The 15,235-nt window shown below is 35.8% G+C and overlaps 1 protein-coding gene across 6 annotated transcripts in view; it reads right to left on the minus strand.

The window, feature by feature from the left end:
* The window catches only part of NUP98 (nucleoporin 98 and 96 precursor), a 195,109-nt gene that overhangs the window by 91,102 nt on the left and 88,772 nt on the right, over positions 1-15,235 (minus strand). For all 6 annotated transcript variants that reach the window (XM_077113751.1, XM_077113750.1, XM_077113749.1 and 3 more), the window contains exons 15-16: positions 12,439-12,555; positions 10,968-11,266 (exon numbers count right to left, since the gene is read on the minus strand). In XM_077113751.1, the coding sequence (XP_076969866.1) occupies positions 10,968-11,266; positions 12,439-12,555 (416 nt within the window). The remainder of the gene's footprint in view (positions 1-10,967; positions 11,267-12,438; positions 12,556-15,235) is intronic.

The following is a 15,235-nucleotide window of genomic DNA, read 5'->3' on the forward strand; positions in this document are numbered from 1 at the left end:
GAAAGGAATGAACACCAACTTTGACTTGAAAAGAAACAGAGAACCTCAACAAACCAATCACAAGTAAAGAAACTGATTCAGTCATTAAGAAGCTCCCCAAAATAGAGAGAGGAGGGCTGGGGACATAAATGAAATCAGAAAGAAAGACAGATGTTAAAGATCGAGATGGTATAATTGAGGGAAGCCTAGAGTGTATAATAATAGTGAAATGTACAATGTACAAATTTTGAAAATGTTTTTGCATGAGGAAGAACAAAGGATTGTCATTATTGCAGGGTGCTGAAAACAGATGATAACTAATACTTCAAAATGTCACATTATGTGTAAGACTAAAGCAAAAAATGTTTATTTGTTACAAAATTTAGATTTTGACTAGAGCATTTCCTAATATAACTCATGTAGATAGTTTGATTGAATGTCATAAGTACTTGGAATCTCAGGTAGCACTTGAGATTTTGTTGGTTTGTCCAGAGTGATCCCCTGATGAATCCCAGAATGATTTGATCAGTGACTGGAAAAGTATTTGCAAGTGGCCTTTGGGGAATGGTGAGAGTGGGAAGAAATTCAACTTCCCCAAGTTGAATTCTTGATATTCTCACAAGCAGTGTGGACAACCAAAGCTATAGGCTGAGCCCCCAGTCTTGGGGTTTGTTCACATGAAACTTAACCCCACAAAGGATAGGTCAAGACTACTTAAAATTTAGGCCTAAGAGTCGCCCCCAAGAGAGCCTCTTTTGTTGCTCAGATGTGGTCTCTCTCTTCAGCCAATATGATGAGCAGTCTCACCACCCTCCCCCTCTCTGTGTGGGACATGACTCCCAGGGGTGTGGACCTTCCTGGCAACGTGGGACAAAGATCCTGTATGAGCTGAGACTCAGCATCAAAGGACTGAGAAAAACCCTAGAATGGGCTGAGAATTAACATCAAGAGACTGAGAGAACCTTCTCGACCAAAAGAGGGAAATGAGACAAAGTGTCAGTGGCTGAGAGATTCCAAACAGAGTCGAGAGGTTACCCTGGAGGTTATTCTTATGCATTAAGTAGATATCACCTTGTTGTTCAAGATGTAGCAGAGAGGCTGGAGGGAATTGCCTGAAAATGTAGTGCAGTGTTCCAGTAGCCATGTTTCTTGATGATGATTGAATAATGATACAGCTTTCACAATGAGACTCTGTGAATGTGAAAACCTTATGTCTGATGCTCCTTTTAGCTACTATATCAACAGAAGAATAGAACATATGGAATAAAAATAAATAATAGGGGGAACAACGTTAAAATAAATTCAGTTTGAAATAGTGGTAAATGAAAGCTAGGGGTAAGGGGTATGATACGAATGTGTTTTTTTTTTCTCTCTATTATCATTTTATTTCTTTTTCCATTGTCTTTTTATTTCTTTTTCTAAATCGATGCAAATGTACTAAGAAATGATGAATATGAAATTATGTGATGATATTAAGAATTAGTGATTATATATGTAGAACGGAATGATTTCTAAATGTTTTGTTTGTTAATTTTTTTAATTAATAAAAAAAAAAAAAGAAGCTCCCCAAAAAGAAAAGTCCAGGACCAGATAGCTTCACATGTGAATTCTACCAAACATTCCAGAAAGAATTAGTACCAATCCTGCTCAAACTCTTCCAAAAAATTGAAGAGGAGGGAAAGCTACCGAACTCATTCTACGAAGCCAACATCACCCTCATACCAAAGCCAGACAAAGAAATTACATAAAAAGAAAACTACAGACCAATCTCTCTAATGAATACAGATGCAAAAATCCTCAACAAAATTCTAGCAAATCGAATCAAGCAACACATTAAAAGAATTATACACTATGACCAATTAGGATTCATTCCAGGTATGCGAGGATGGTTCAATATAAGAAAATCAATTAATATAATACATTATATTAACAAATCAAAGCAGAAAAACCACATGATCATCTCCACTGATGCAGAAAAGGCATCTGACAAAATTCAACATTCTTTCCTGTTGAAAACACTTCAAAGGATGGGAATAGAAGGGAACTTCCTTAAAATGATAAAGGGAATATATGAAAAACCCACAGCTAATAGCATCCTCAATGGGGAAAAACTGAAAACCTTCCCCCTAAGATCAGGAAAAAGAAAATGATGCCCACTATCACCGCTGTTACTCAATACTGTGCTGGAAGTTCTAGCCAGAGCAATTAGACAAGAAAAAGAAATACAAGGCATCAAAATTGGAAAGGAAGAAGTAAAACTCTCACTGTTTGCAGATGATATGATACTATATGTTGAAAACCCTGAAAAACCCACAGCCAAACTACTAGAGCTAATAAACGCGAACAGCAAAGTGGTAGGTTACAAGATCAACACTCAAAAATCTGTAGTGTTTCTATACACTAGTAATGAACAATCTGAGGGGGGAATCAAGAAATGAATGCCATTTACAATTGCTATCAAAAGAATAAAATATTAGGAATAAATTAACCTAAAGAGACAAAAGACCTATATAACGAAAACTATAAGAAATTGTTTAAAAAAATCACAGAAAACCTAAACAGATTGAAGGGCATACGGTGTTCATGGACTGGAAGACTAAATATAGTTAAGATGTCAATTCTACCTAAACTGATTTACAGATTCAATGCAATACCAATCAAAATCTCAACAACCTACTTTTCAGAAATAGAATAACCAATAGGCAAATTTATCTGAAACGGCAGGGTGCCACGAATAGCTAAAAGTATCCTGAGGGAAAAAATTGAAGTCGGAGGTCTCACATTGCCTGACTTTAGGTGTAATATGAAGCTACAGTGGTCAAAACAGCATGGTACTGGCATAAAGATAGATATATTGACCAATGAAATCAAATAAGTGTTCAGATATAGACCCTCTCATCTATGGACAATTCATCTTTGATAAGGCAGTCAAGCCAACCCACCTGGGACAGAACAGTCTCTTCAATAAATGGTGCCTAAAGAACTGGATATTCATATGCAAAACAATGAAAGAGGGCCCATATTTCACACCCTATACAAAAGTTAACTCAAAATGGATCAAAGACCTAAAGATTAGGTCTAAGACCATAAAACAGAAGAAAATGTAGGGAAATATCTTATAAATCTTATACTTCGAGGCGGTTTCATAGACCTTACACCCAAAGCAATAGCACTGAAGAAAGGAAGAAACGGGAACTCTCAAAATTAAACACTTTTGTGGATCAAAGAACTTCATCAAGAAAGTAAAAAGAAAGCCTACACACTGGGAGACAATATTTGGAAACGACCTATCAGATAAAGGTCTACTATCCAGAATTTATAAAGAGACTTTTCAATTCAATAATAAAAAGACAGTCAATCCAATTAACAGACTGGGAAGAAGACTTGAACAGATACTTCTCAGAAGAGGAAATACAAACGACCAAAAGAGACATGAAGAGACACTCAACTTCCCTGGCCATTAGAGAAATGCAAATCAAAACCACCATGAGATACAATCTCACACCCACCAGAATGGCCATTATCAACAAAACAGAAAATGACAAGTGCTGGAGAAGATGTGCGGTGCAACCGCTGTGAAAGGCAGTTCGCTGGTTCCTCAAAAAGCTGAATATATAATTACCATACGACCAGGCAATACCATTGCTAGGTATCTACTCAAAGGACAATAGGGCAATGACACGAACGGACATTTGCACACCAATGTTTATAGCAGCGTTATTTACAATTGCAAAGAGATGGAAACAGCCAAAATGTCCATCAACAGACGAGTGGCTAAACAAATTGTGATATATACATACGATGGAATATTATGCAGCTGTAAGACAGAATAAAATTATGAAGTATGTAACAACATGGATGGACCTTAAGGATATTATGCTGAGTGAGATTAGCCAGAAACGAAAGGACAAATACTGTAGGGTCTCACTGATATGAACTGACATTAGTGAATAAACTTGGAATATTTCGTTGGTAACAGAGACCATCAGGAGATAGAAATAGGGTAAGATATTGGGTAACTGGAGCTGAAGGGATACAGACTGTGCAACAGGACTGAATGTAATGGTATGTACAATCTTTTTTTTTCTGTTTCGCTTTATTTCTTTTTCTGAATTGATGCAAATGTTCTAAGAAATGATGAATATGCAACTAAGTGATGATATTGTGAATTACTGATTATATATGTAGAATGGAATGATCACATGCTAATGTTTTAGTTCGTTTGTTGTTAAATTTTTTTCAATTAATAAATAAATTAAAAAAAAAAAAGTGGCAGAGTTCTTGTCTGCCATGCTGGAGACCCAGGTTCGATCCTCAGGTCCTGCCCATGTGAAAAAAAAAACAGCAGAAAGAGTAAAATCAAAGATCTAACTACACACCTGGAGGAACTGGGAAAAGAACGATAAACTAATCATAAAGTAAGCAGAAGGAAAGAAACAATAAAGATTAGAGCAGAAATAGATGAACTTGAGAACAAAAAATACAATAGAAGAGAACTGTCAAAATGAAAAGTTGGTCTTTAAGAAGATCAGCAAAACTGACAAACCCTTAGATAGACTGATGAAGAAAAAAAGAAAGAAGATGCAAATAAAATCAGAAATGAGAGGGGGAACAGTATAATTGACCCCACAGAAATATAAAAGATCATAAGAGGTATGCTGGTTTGAAATGATGTATGTACCCTAGAAAAGCCATGTTTTAATCCTAACCCCAGTTTGTAAAGGCAGGCGTTTCTTCTAATCCCTATCAGTGCTATATGCCTGAAATTGTAATTAGATCATCTCCTTGGAGATGTGATTTCATCAAGAGTTGTTGTTAATGTGGGTTAGGTGATGACGTGTCTCCACCCATTTGGGTGGGTCTTTATAAGTTTCTGCAGTCCTATAAAAGAACAAACATTTTGGAGAATGAGAGAGATTCAGAGACAGACAGACAGAGAAGAACAACATAGCCACAGCAGCCCACAAACGAGTGACCTTTGGAGATGAAGAAGGAAAACGCCTCCCGCAGAGCCTCATGAAACAGGAGGCCCGGAGAGAAAGCTAGCAGATGATGCCTTGCTCGCCATGTGCCCTTGCAGTCGAGAAAGAAACCGTGACTGTGTTCACCATGTGCCTTCTCAGATGAGAGAGAGACCCTGAACTTCACTGGCCTTCTTGAACCAAGGTATCTTTCCGTGGATACCATTTTTTAAACTTTTTTTTATTAATTAAAAAAATTAACAAACAAAACATTAAGATATCATTCCATTCTACATATATAATCAGTAATTCTTAATATCATCACATAGTTGCATATTCATCATTTCTTAGAACATTTGCATCGATTTAGAAAAAAAATAAAGACAGCAGAAAAAGAAATAAAACGATAACAGAGAAAAAAAAGATTATACATTCTATACCCCTTACCCCTCGCTTTCATTTACAACTAGCATTTCAAACTAAATTTATTTTAACATTTGTTCCCCCTATTATTTATTTTTATTCCACATGTTCTACTCTTCTGTTGATATAGTAGCTAAAAGGAGCAGCAGACAGAAGGTTTTCACATTCACAGAGTCTCACTGTGAAAGCTTTATCATTGTTCAATCATCATCAAGAAACATGGCTACTAGAACACAGCTCTACATTTTCAGGTAGTTTCCTCCAGCCTCCGTGGATACTTTTGATTGGACATTTCTATAGACTTGCTGTAATTGGGACATTATCTCAGCCTTAGAACTGTAAACCAGCAACTTATTAAATTCTCCTTTTTAAAAGCCATTCTGTTTCTGGTATATTGCATTCAGACAGCTAGCAAACTAGAACAAGAGGATACAATGAACAACTGTACACCAACAAACGAGACAACATAGGTGAAATGGAAAATTTTCTAGAAACAAATGAACAACTTACACTGACTCCAGAAAAACAGAAGACCTCAACAAACCAATCACAGGTAAGATTGAAACAGTCACCTAAAACCTCCCAACAAAGAAAATCCAGTTTCACAGGTGAACTCCTGCTAACCATTTAAGAATAAATACCAATTCTACTTAAATTCTTCCAAAAACTGAGGAGGAGGGAATACTACCTAACTCATGGTATGAAACTAACATCACCCCAATACCAAACAGATAAAGAAAACTTCATGAAAAAATAATTACAAACCAATCTGTCTAAAATGAATATAGATGCAAAACCCTCAACAAAATACTTGCAAATATAATACAATAGCACATTAAAGGAATTCTACATGATGATCAAGTGGGTTTTATTCCAGTATAAAAATATATATTTTATGCATATATTCCAACATGGGGTGGTTCAAGAAGAAAGATTAATGTAATACAACACATTAACAAATTGAAGTTGGAAAAGCTGCATGATCTTATCAATTGAAATGGAAAAAACATTTTCTAAAATCCAGCATCTTTTCTTAATAAAAACACTTCAAAAGAAAGGAACAGAAGGAAACTTCCTCAATGTGATAAAAGGCATGTATGAAAATAAGTAACATTGTATTTAGTGGTGAAAGACTGTACATTTTCTCTTTAAAATCAGAATTAAGACAAGGATGCTCACTGCCACCACTCCTCCAAACGTTGCACTAGAAATTTCAGCTACAGCATTTAGGCAAAAAAAGAAATAAAAGGCAGAAATTTGTAAAGTAAGTGAAACTTTCATTATTTGCAGTTCACATGATCCTTTTTCTTAGAAAGTCCTGAAAAACCTGTAACAAAGCCACAAGAATGGCTTCAGCAAAGTATCAACATGCAAAAATCAGCAGTATTTCTATAAACTGGTAATGAGCAATCTATGGAGGAAACTGAGAAATAATCCCATCTGCAATAGCAACTAAAAGCATTTATTATCTAGTAATAAAATATAAGCAAGGATGTAAAGAAAACTACAAAACACTGCTAAAAGAAACCAAAGAACACCTAAATTAATGGAAGTATATTCTTTGTTCAGGGATTGGAAGATTAAATGTTGTTAAGATGAAGATTCTACCCAAATTTATTTACAGATTCAATGCAATCCCAATCAAAATTCCAACAGCATACTTAGAAGAAATGAGAAAAGCCAACTGTCAAATCTACCTGGAAGGGTAAGGGATCCCAAATTGCTAAAAACATTGAAAAAGAAGAAGTTAGAATATTTGCACTGCCTGACTTTAAAGTATATTAGAAAGCTATGGTGGTCAAAACAGCACCGTACTGACATCAGAAAGACACTGATTAATGGAACTGAATTGAGAGTTCAGACATAGATCTGCACCTTTTATGGTCAACTAATTTTTGATGAGGCCCCACAGTCCACTCAACTGGAATAGAAATTATCTTCAACAAATGGTGCTGGGAGAACTGGATACCCATATACAAAAGAATGAAAGAAGACCTGTATCATGCCTTACGTAAAAATTAACTCAAAATGGATCAAAGACCTAAATGTAAGAATCAGGATGATAAAGCTTCTAAAAGAAAATATAAGGAAACATCTTCAAGATCTTTTGGTAGGTGGTGGTTTCTGAGACAAAAGAAAAAATAAGTAAATGGGACCTCCTCAAAATGAAATACTTTTGTGCATCAAGAGGCTTGTGAAAAAGGTGAAAAGGCATCCTACTTAATGGGAGATATCCAACAGGATTTTTTTTTTCATGGGCAGGCACTGGGAATCGAACTCAGGTTTCTGGCATGGCAGGTAAGAACTCTGCCACTGAGCCACCACTGCCCACCCCTAATAAGGATTTAATACCCAAAATATATAAAGAAATCCTACAACTCAACAATAAAAAGACAAACCATATTTAAAAAGAGCAAAAGACTCAGACATTTTTCCAAAAAGGAAATACAAACAGCTAAGAAGCACATGACAAAAAGCTCAATATTATTAGGCAAATCAAAACCACAAGAGATCATTTCCAACTCACTAGAATGACCACTATTAAACAGAAAACTACAGGTGTTGGAAAGGATGTAGAGAAATAGGAACACTTATTCACTGCTAGTGGGAACGTAAAATGGTTCAGCTGCTGTGAAGACAGTTTGGCAGTTCCTCAGGAAAGTAGTATAGTTAGTTTATATGCCATATGATCTGGCAATCCCACTACTAGGGATATACTCAGAAGTACTGAAAGCAGAGAGGCAAACAGACATTTGCATACTGATGTTAGTAACAGCATTATTCAAAACTGCCAAAAGATGGAAACAACATAAGCATCCATCAACAGATGAATGAATATTTACGTGTGGTATATACATGATGGAATATTATTCAGTAGCAAGAAAGAATGAAGTTATGATGCATGTGGCAACATGGATGAATACCGAGGACATCATCTTATGTGAAGTCACACACAAAAGGACAAATATTGCATAAACTAACATGACAACTAATTATAGTAAGTTAACTCACAGAGTTAAAATCTAGAATAGATGGAAGGGCATACCGTGTTCATGGATTGGAAGACTAAATATAGTTAAGATGTCAATCCTACCTAAATTGATTTACAGATTCAATGCAATACCAATCAAAATCCCAACAACTTATTTTTCGGAAATAGAAAAACCAATAAGCAAATTTATCTGGAAGGACAGGGTGCCCCGAATTGCTAAAAGTATCTTGAGGAAAAAAACCAAGCTGGAGGTCTCATGCTGCCTGACTTTAAGGCATATTATGAAGCCACAGTGGTCAAAACAGCATGGTATTGGCATAAAGATAGATATATCGACCAATGGAATCGAATAGAGTGCTCAGATATAGACCCTCTCATCTATGGACATTTGATCTTTGATAAGGCAGTCAAGCCAACTCACCTGGGACAGAACAGTCTCTTCAATAAATGGTGCCTAGAGAACTGGATATCCATATGCAAAAGAATGAAAGAAGACCCATATCTCACACCCTATACAAAAGTTAACTCAAAATGGATCAAAGATCTAAACATTAGGTCTAAGACCATAAAACAGTTAGAGGAAAATGCAGGGAGATATCTTATGAAACTTACAACTGGAGGCGGTTTTATGGACCTTAAACCTAAAGCAAGAGCACTGAAGAAAGAAAGAAAGAAATGGGAGCTCCTCAAAATTAAACACTTTTGTGGATCAAAGAACTTCATCAAGAAAGTAGAAAGACAGCCCACAGAATTGCAAAGAGATGGAAACAGCCAAAATGTCCATCAACAGACGAGTGGCTAAACAAACTGTGGTATATACATACGATGGAATATTACGCAGCTTTAAGACAGGATAAACTTATGAAGCATGTAATAACATGGATGGACCTAGAGAACATTATGCTGAGTGAGTCTAGCCAAAAACTAAAGGACAAATATTGTATGGTCCCACTGATGTGAACCGACATTTGAGAATAAACTTGGAATATGTCACTGGTAACAGAGACCATCAGGAGTTAGAAACAGGGTAAGATAATGGGTAATTGGAGCTGAAGGGATACAGACTGTGCAACAGGACTAGATACAAAAACTCAAAAATGGACAGCACAATACTACCTAATTGTAATGTAATTATGTTAAAACACTGAATGAAGCTGCATCTGAGCTATAGTTTTTTTTGTTTGTTTTTTTATATATATTTTTGTATTTTTTATTTTTATTTTTTCTCTATATTATCATTTTATTTCTTTTTCTGTTGTCTTGCTATTTCTTTTTCTAAATCGATGCAAATGTACTAAGAAATGATGATCATACATCTATTTGATGATATTAAGAATTACTGATTGCATATGTAGAATGGAATGATTTCTAAATGTTGTTAATTTTTTTTAATTAATAAAAAAAATTTTAACTAAAATACAAAACAAACAAATGAACAACAACAAAAACCCTGAATAAAAGGAAAGAAAAAAAAAAATCTAGAATATAGATTACCAGGAGATAGAATGAGGACAGAGAATGGGAAGCGGGTACTTAATTTGTGCAGAATTTTTAATGACATTGAATGTAAATGTTTAGAAATTGATAGAGGTGACGGTTCCACATCACAGTATGTCTAACAGCACTGAATTATGTGTGTGACTGTGGTTGAAAGAGAAAATTTAGGGTCATGTATGTCACTAGAAGGGAAACTAGAGGATAAAATATCAGACTGTATAACAGTCAATCCTGTTATGGATGGTGACTGTGATTAATAGCAAAAATACTAGACATTCATGAACTAGAACAAATGTACATTACTATTAACTATTACAAGGAGTTATAATAATGTGATGTATGGGAAAAGTACACCTAATGCAAATTGTGGACTATAGTTAACAGTAATATTTTAATATTCTCTCATCAGTTGTAACAAAAGTACCACACCAACCTTAAGGGTGAACAATAGGGGGGGATAAAAGATGTGGAAATTCTCTTTCTGGAGTAATGAAAATGTTCTAAAATTGATTGTGGTGATGAATGGACAGTTTTGTGATTCTATTATGAGCCACTAATTGTATATATTGGAGGCTTTGTATGGTGTATGAATATATCTCAATAAAAGTACTTAAAAAAAAACTATCAATACACAAAAAAGGCAAGCTTTAAGTATCTAATATCCCATTCTTGTGGTTTAGGTTGTTTAATGGATTAATCTTCAGTGTGGAAAAAAGAGAAAAGCACAGACCTGAGAAACTGAGATAACTAAAGCAGTAATTAACTAATTCAGATTTCAATAAACATTATGATAGGAAATAACCATCACTCTCATTTCAATGGAAAAACTAAAGCGGTTTGAGTTATTAAGTTAGGTATGGCTTTAAATTTGAGCTCTTTAAACTTTAACAAGGTAATTAATCACTAAATTGTTAACTACTCCCTAAAGTCCAAAAGGCATGTGAATTAGCAACCAACTAAAGCATAAGAGAAAAGGGTTTAATTGTTAATCTCTATAAAATTCAATAAAATTTACAAGTTCAGACAGATGACTTCCACGATGTTGAAAATCTGTCACAAAGAAGACATCTGAAACAACTGCTAAGACATTAACCATTTACCAATTTGAATCTGACCTGCTGGATGCATGTGGTAAGTATTATTTTCTACTTCTTCTCTTTCATCCTGCAGTGACTCATCATGGAAAGAGGTCTCTTCACTGCTTCCTTCCACCCCATTTCGCAAGGCAACACGCATGTTCAACGCAACAATGGTATCATCCACACTGCTACTATTATTGTGCTTATTTCCAGCACTCTCTGGGGTTTGAGGGATGGGTTTGGCAACAGGGTTAGTATAAAACCGTGACACAAGAGTATCATCATCTCCATCCTGCTGATGGTTCTCATCAACAGGTTTGCTCAGGAAATTGAATCTGCAAAGGGAAAAGAAACACAGGATATCTAACTTGTTGTACTAGTAGTACTGACACCAACTCTTACTGAGCCCTTAATAAGTGCCTGACACTGTTCTAGGCAATTCTGTGCATTAAAAATTGATTTATTACTAAAAACAATCATGTGAAGTAGGTCATTACCATTGTCACCATTTCATTGTTAAGGAAATTAAGATGCAAAAAGATATAAGTAACTTGCCCAAGGTCACAAATCTGTTAAGTGACAGAGGTGTTAAAGATTTTAACCCAGGAAACTTGGCTCTAGAGCCCATATTTTCAACTGGCTTATTTTCATGAATGAATGGATGTGAGTGTGCTTTATCATGTGGGGTTAAATGACTTGTGGTAAATTTCAAGATTAAAAACACAGAAAACGTTTTGAAATTCATTTGAAATGAAAAATTCGAGCTATGATTTTATCCGGAGGGGAAAAAAACAGGAGTAGAACGGAACAGTATGTAACAAGGATAAAGTATATCAAACTAGTATCTTCACTAAGGCATTTTTTTTCAATAGACAGATCAAATAATCTAAATGTCCACTAGTAAAAAACTGGTTGAACAATCACAAAGTGAATCAATATGCAATCATTAAAAAAAGGAGGCAGATGTATGTATAACTGTATGGCAAGGGATTTATAATAAAATAAAAAGAAAAAATCAAGTTATAGAATACTATATATGAACAGATAATCTCTAGAATATATATCCATAAATACATATTTATAAATGAATTTAGCATATGGAAGCATAAATTCCAAACTATAAATGATTAGGGAGGACCCTTTTACTTCCTTCTTTATATAATTCCATACTTTTTTTTCCTTGGTTTGATTACAATGACTATGTATTCCTTTATAATCATCACAAAAAAAACATTCCTTTCTTTTAGGGAACAAGAGGTTTCAAATGCATACAAACCCTGTCCAAAACAACACAGATGGATACCAAACTAGTTCCACAAAATGGAATCAGAACTCCAATGAGGACTAAACTACTCAAGAAGGAAAACATGAACCAATTTCTCCGCACACTATAAACTTCTTTGCAACATTTACCAAACTTTATTATTGACATTTGCATAAAAGGAATAAATCCTAAGCTCAGAATCTTTCCAAACTGAGAAAAGGACTTTTCTCAATTTCTATTTACCTCTCTCCATTTTCTGGATACTCAGATGGCGAAGCCAGATCTTCTGTATCATTATTAACAGGAGAAAAGAGATTGCTGTTGTTAAGGTTCTTCAAAACCAACTTCTTGATGCTCTTTCTATAAATACAGGAGGAAAAATAAAGGACACTTTTGTTCAACAAACAGTACACTTAAAAATAACAAGTTGCATCATAAACTTTCCCTATAATGTGTAATCAGAACTGAAGGGCTCAAATTTACTGAACTCTGGTGTTCTAAAAGGAGAAAACAAACCAAGAAAAAGAAAGAAAGAAAGAAAGAAAAACAGAAATAAAAAATTAGCAAATAACACCAGAAAAGAAAAAGGATGACAATAAAGTGGGGTGGTACCAGCAAAAGGAAAGATGGGTGCAATTTTAAGTAAGGTGATCAGGGTAGTAGTCTTCATTGAAGTAATGTGAGTAAATAGGTGAGTGGGTAAGCCACATGGATATTTAGGAAGATAAGTTCCAGGCAAAGGGAATAAGCAAAGCAAAGACCAAAAGGCAATATGCCTGTCCTGTCCTGTAACAGCAGCAAAGAGGCAGTAAGATTAGCGTGTAGCAAGCAAGAGAGAGAGAAGTAGATGTGTTCTCACAGGTAATGTAAGGCCCTATCTTATAGGGCCTCAGAAGCCATCATATGGACAGATAGGTGACATGATCTGACTATGCTTCAAAAAGTCTTTTCAGAAGAGGTTACAAAAGGTCAAGGGTGAAAGCAGAAAAATCAATTAGGAGCTACTGCAGTAATCTAGGCAAGAGATGGTGGTGGCTTGGATCAGGGTAGTAGCATTGAAGGTGGTGAGTACTGGTCACATTCTGAGTATTTTCTGAAGTAAAACCAACAAGATTTGCTAATGGCTTGGATGCAGGTTGAGAGAGAAAAGTCAAGCATGATTCCAAAGTTTGTGACCTCAAAATGGAATTGCCATCAACTGAGATATGGAAGGCTGTGGGTAGAACAGGTTTCAGGTGGAAGATCAGGAATACAGTACAAGACATGTTAATTTTGAAATAAATGTCTATTAAATATCCAAGTACAGATATAGAGTATAGTTGGATAAATGAATATGGAGTTGGAGAAAGGTATAGACTGAATTTGGAAATCACAGCTTACTGATGATATTTAAAGCCACTGAGACTACATCAGGTTAGTTTCAGACTGAGTGGATATTTAAAGAAAACAGCACCAACTGAGCCCAGGGATATTCCCATTTTAAGAGGTTAGGAATAAGAGGAGGAAAAACAAGCAAAGGAGACTGAGCAAATGTGACCAATGAAGTAGGGAAATAAAAACTGAAGTGTGGGTTTCTGCAAGTCAATTTGAGAAAGCAAGGAGGAATGGAACAACTATGCAAAATACGTGGATACATGAAGTAAGATTATTAAGAGCAAAAATGGTAGTTTAGCGAGAAATAGGATTTAGTTTGTCCTCCAGAGCAGCCAGTAAATAGCCAGGAATAGTACAAAACAAGTGCTGGGGCCAAATCAGTGACCTGACACACAGTGTACCACAGTCTGGACAAGCTGAGCCGGCTGTGAGTCCACCCAGAACTGTGAGTCCCCAAAGCCATGGTGGCTGGCACCCCTCCTCTACAGGTTGTTTGGGGGTGGGGAGAGGAAAGATACTTTACTAGCAGCAGGGGCTGAGGGCAACCAAGATCCAATTGTGGAATTAATTAACAAATTCTGATTACTAAAAACAGGCCCCCAGCTCAGCAGAACCTCCGGTAAAAGTTGAGGTTGCTGGATTTTGTTCCGGTGCAAGGGGGAAAGGCTGATGGAAAAAGAAAAAACAAAAAAACAAAACCAAAAGTATTTTGGATTGGCCACCACAAAGTACTTGAAAAGGTCTGGGCCCTGAAGGAAAGGAAGGGGCATGCAGGACCTAGAGATACACAGAGCAACGTAACAACTTATGCTCTTGATTGGCAAACCCCCGCTCTGAAAATGTAGGGAAATATCTTATAAATCCTACAATAGGAGGCAGTTTCCTAGATCTTACACCCAAAGCACAAACACTGAAGAAATAAATAAATAAATGGGAACTCCTCAAAATTAAGCACCTTTGTGCATCAAAGAACTTTGTCAAGCAAGTAAAAAGACAGCCTACACAATGGGAGACAATATTTGGAAATGATCTATCAGATAAAGGTCTAGTATCCAGAATATATAAAGAAATTGTTCAACTCAACAACAAAAAGACAGACAACTCAATTACAAAATGGACAAAAGACATGAACAGACACTTCTCAGAGAAGGAAATACAAATGGCAAAAAGGCACATGAAAAGATGCTCAACTTCCCTGGCTATCAGGGAAATGCAAATCAAAACCACAATGAAATATCATCTCACACCCACCAGAATGGCCATTATCAATAAAACAGAAAAACAACAAGTGCTGGAGAGGATGTGGAGAAAGAGGCACACTTATCCACTGCTGGTGGGAATGTCAAATGGTACAACCGCTGTGGAAGGCAGTTTGGCGGTTCCTCAGGGAGCTAAGTATAGAATTGCCATATGATCTTGCAATACCATTGCTAGGTATCTATTCACAGGACATGAGGGCAAAGACACAAAGGGACATTTGCATGCCAATGTTTACAGCAGCATTATTTACAAATGCCAATAGATGGAAACAGCCCAAATGTCCATCAACAGATGAATGGCTAAACAAGCTGTGGTATATAAATACAATGGAATATTATACAGCTGTAAGACAGAGTAAAGTGATGAAGTATTTAACAACGTGGATAGAACTTGGGGATATTAAGCT

The sequence above is a fragment of the Tamandua tetradactyla genome, chromosome 8 (genome assembly GCF_023851605.1).
Source record: "Tamandua tetradactyla isolate mTamTet1 chromosome 8, mTamTet1.pri, whole genome shotgun sequence".
Taxonomy (NCBI): Eukaryota; Metazoa; Chordata; class Mammalia; order Pilosa; family Myrmecophagidae; genus Tamandua; species Tamandua tetradactyla.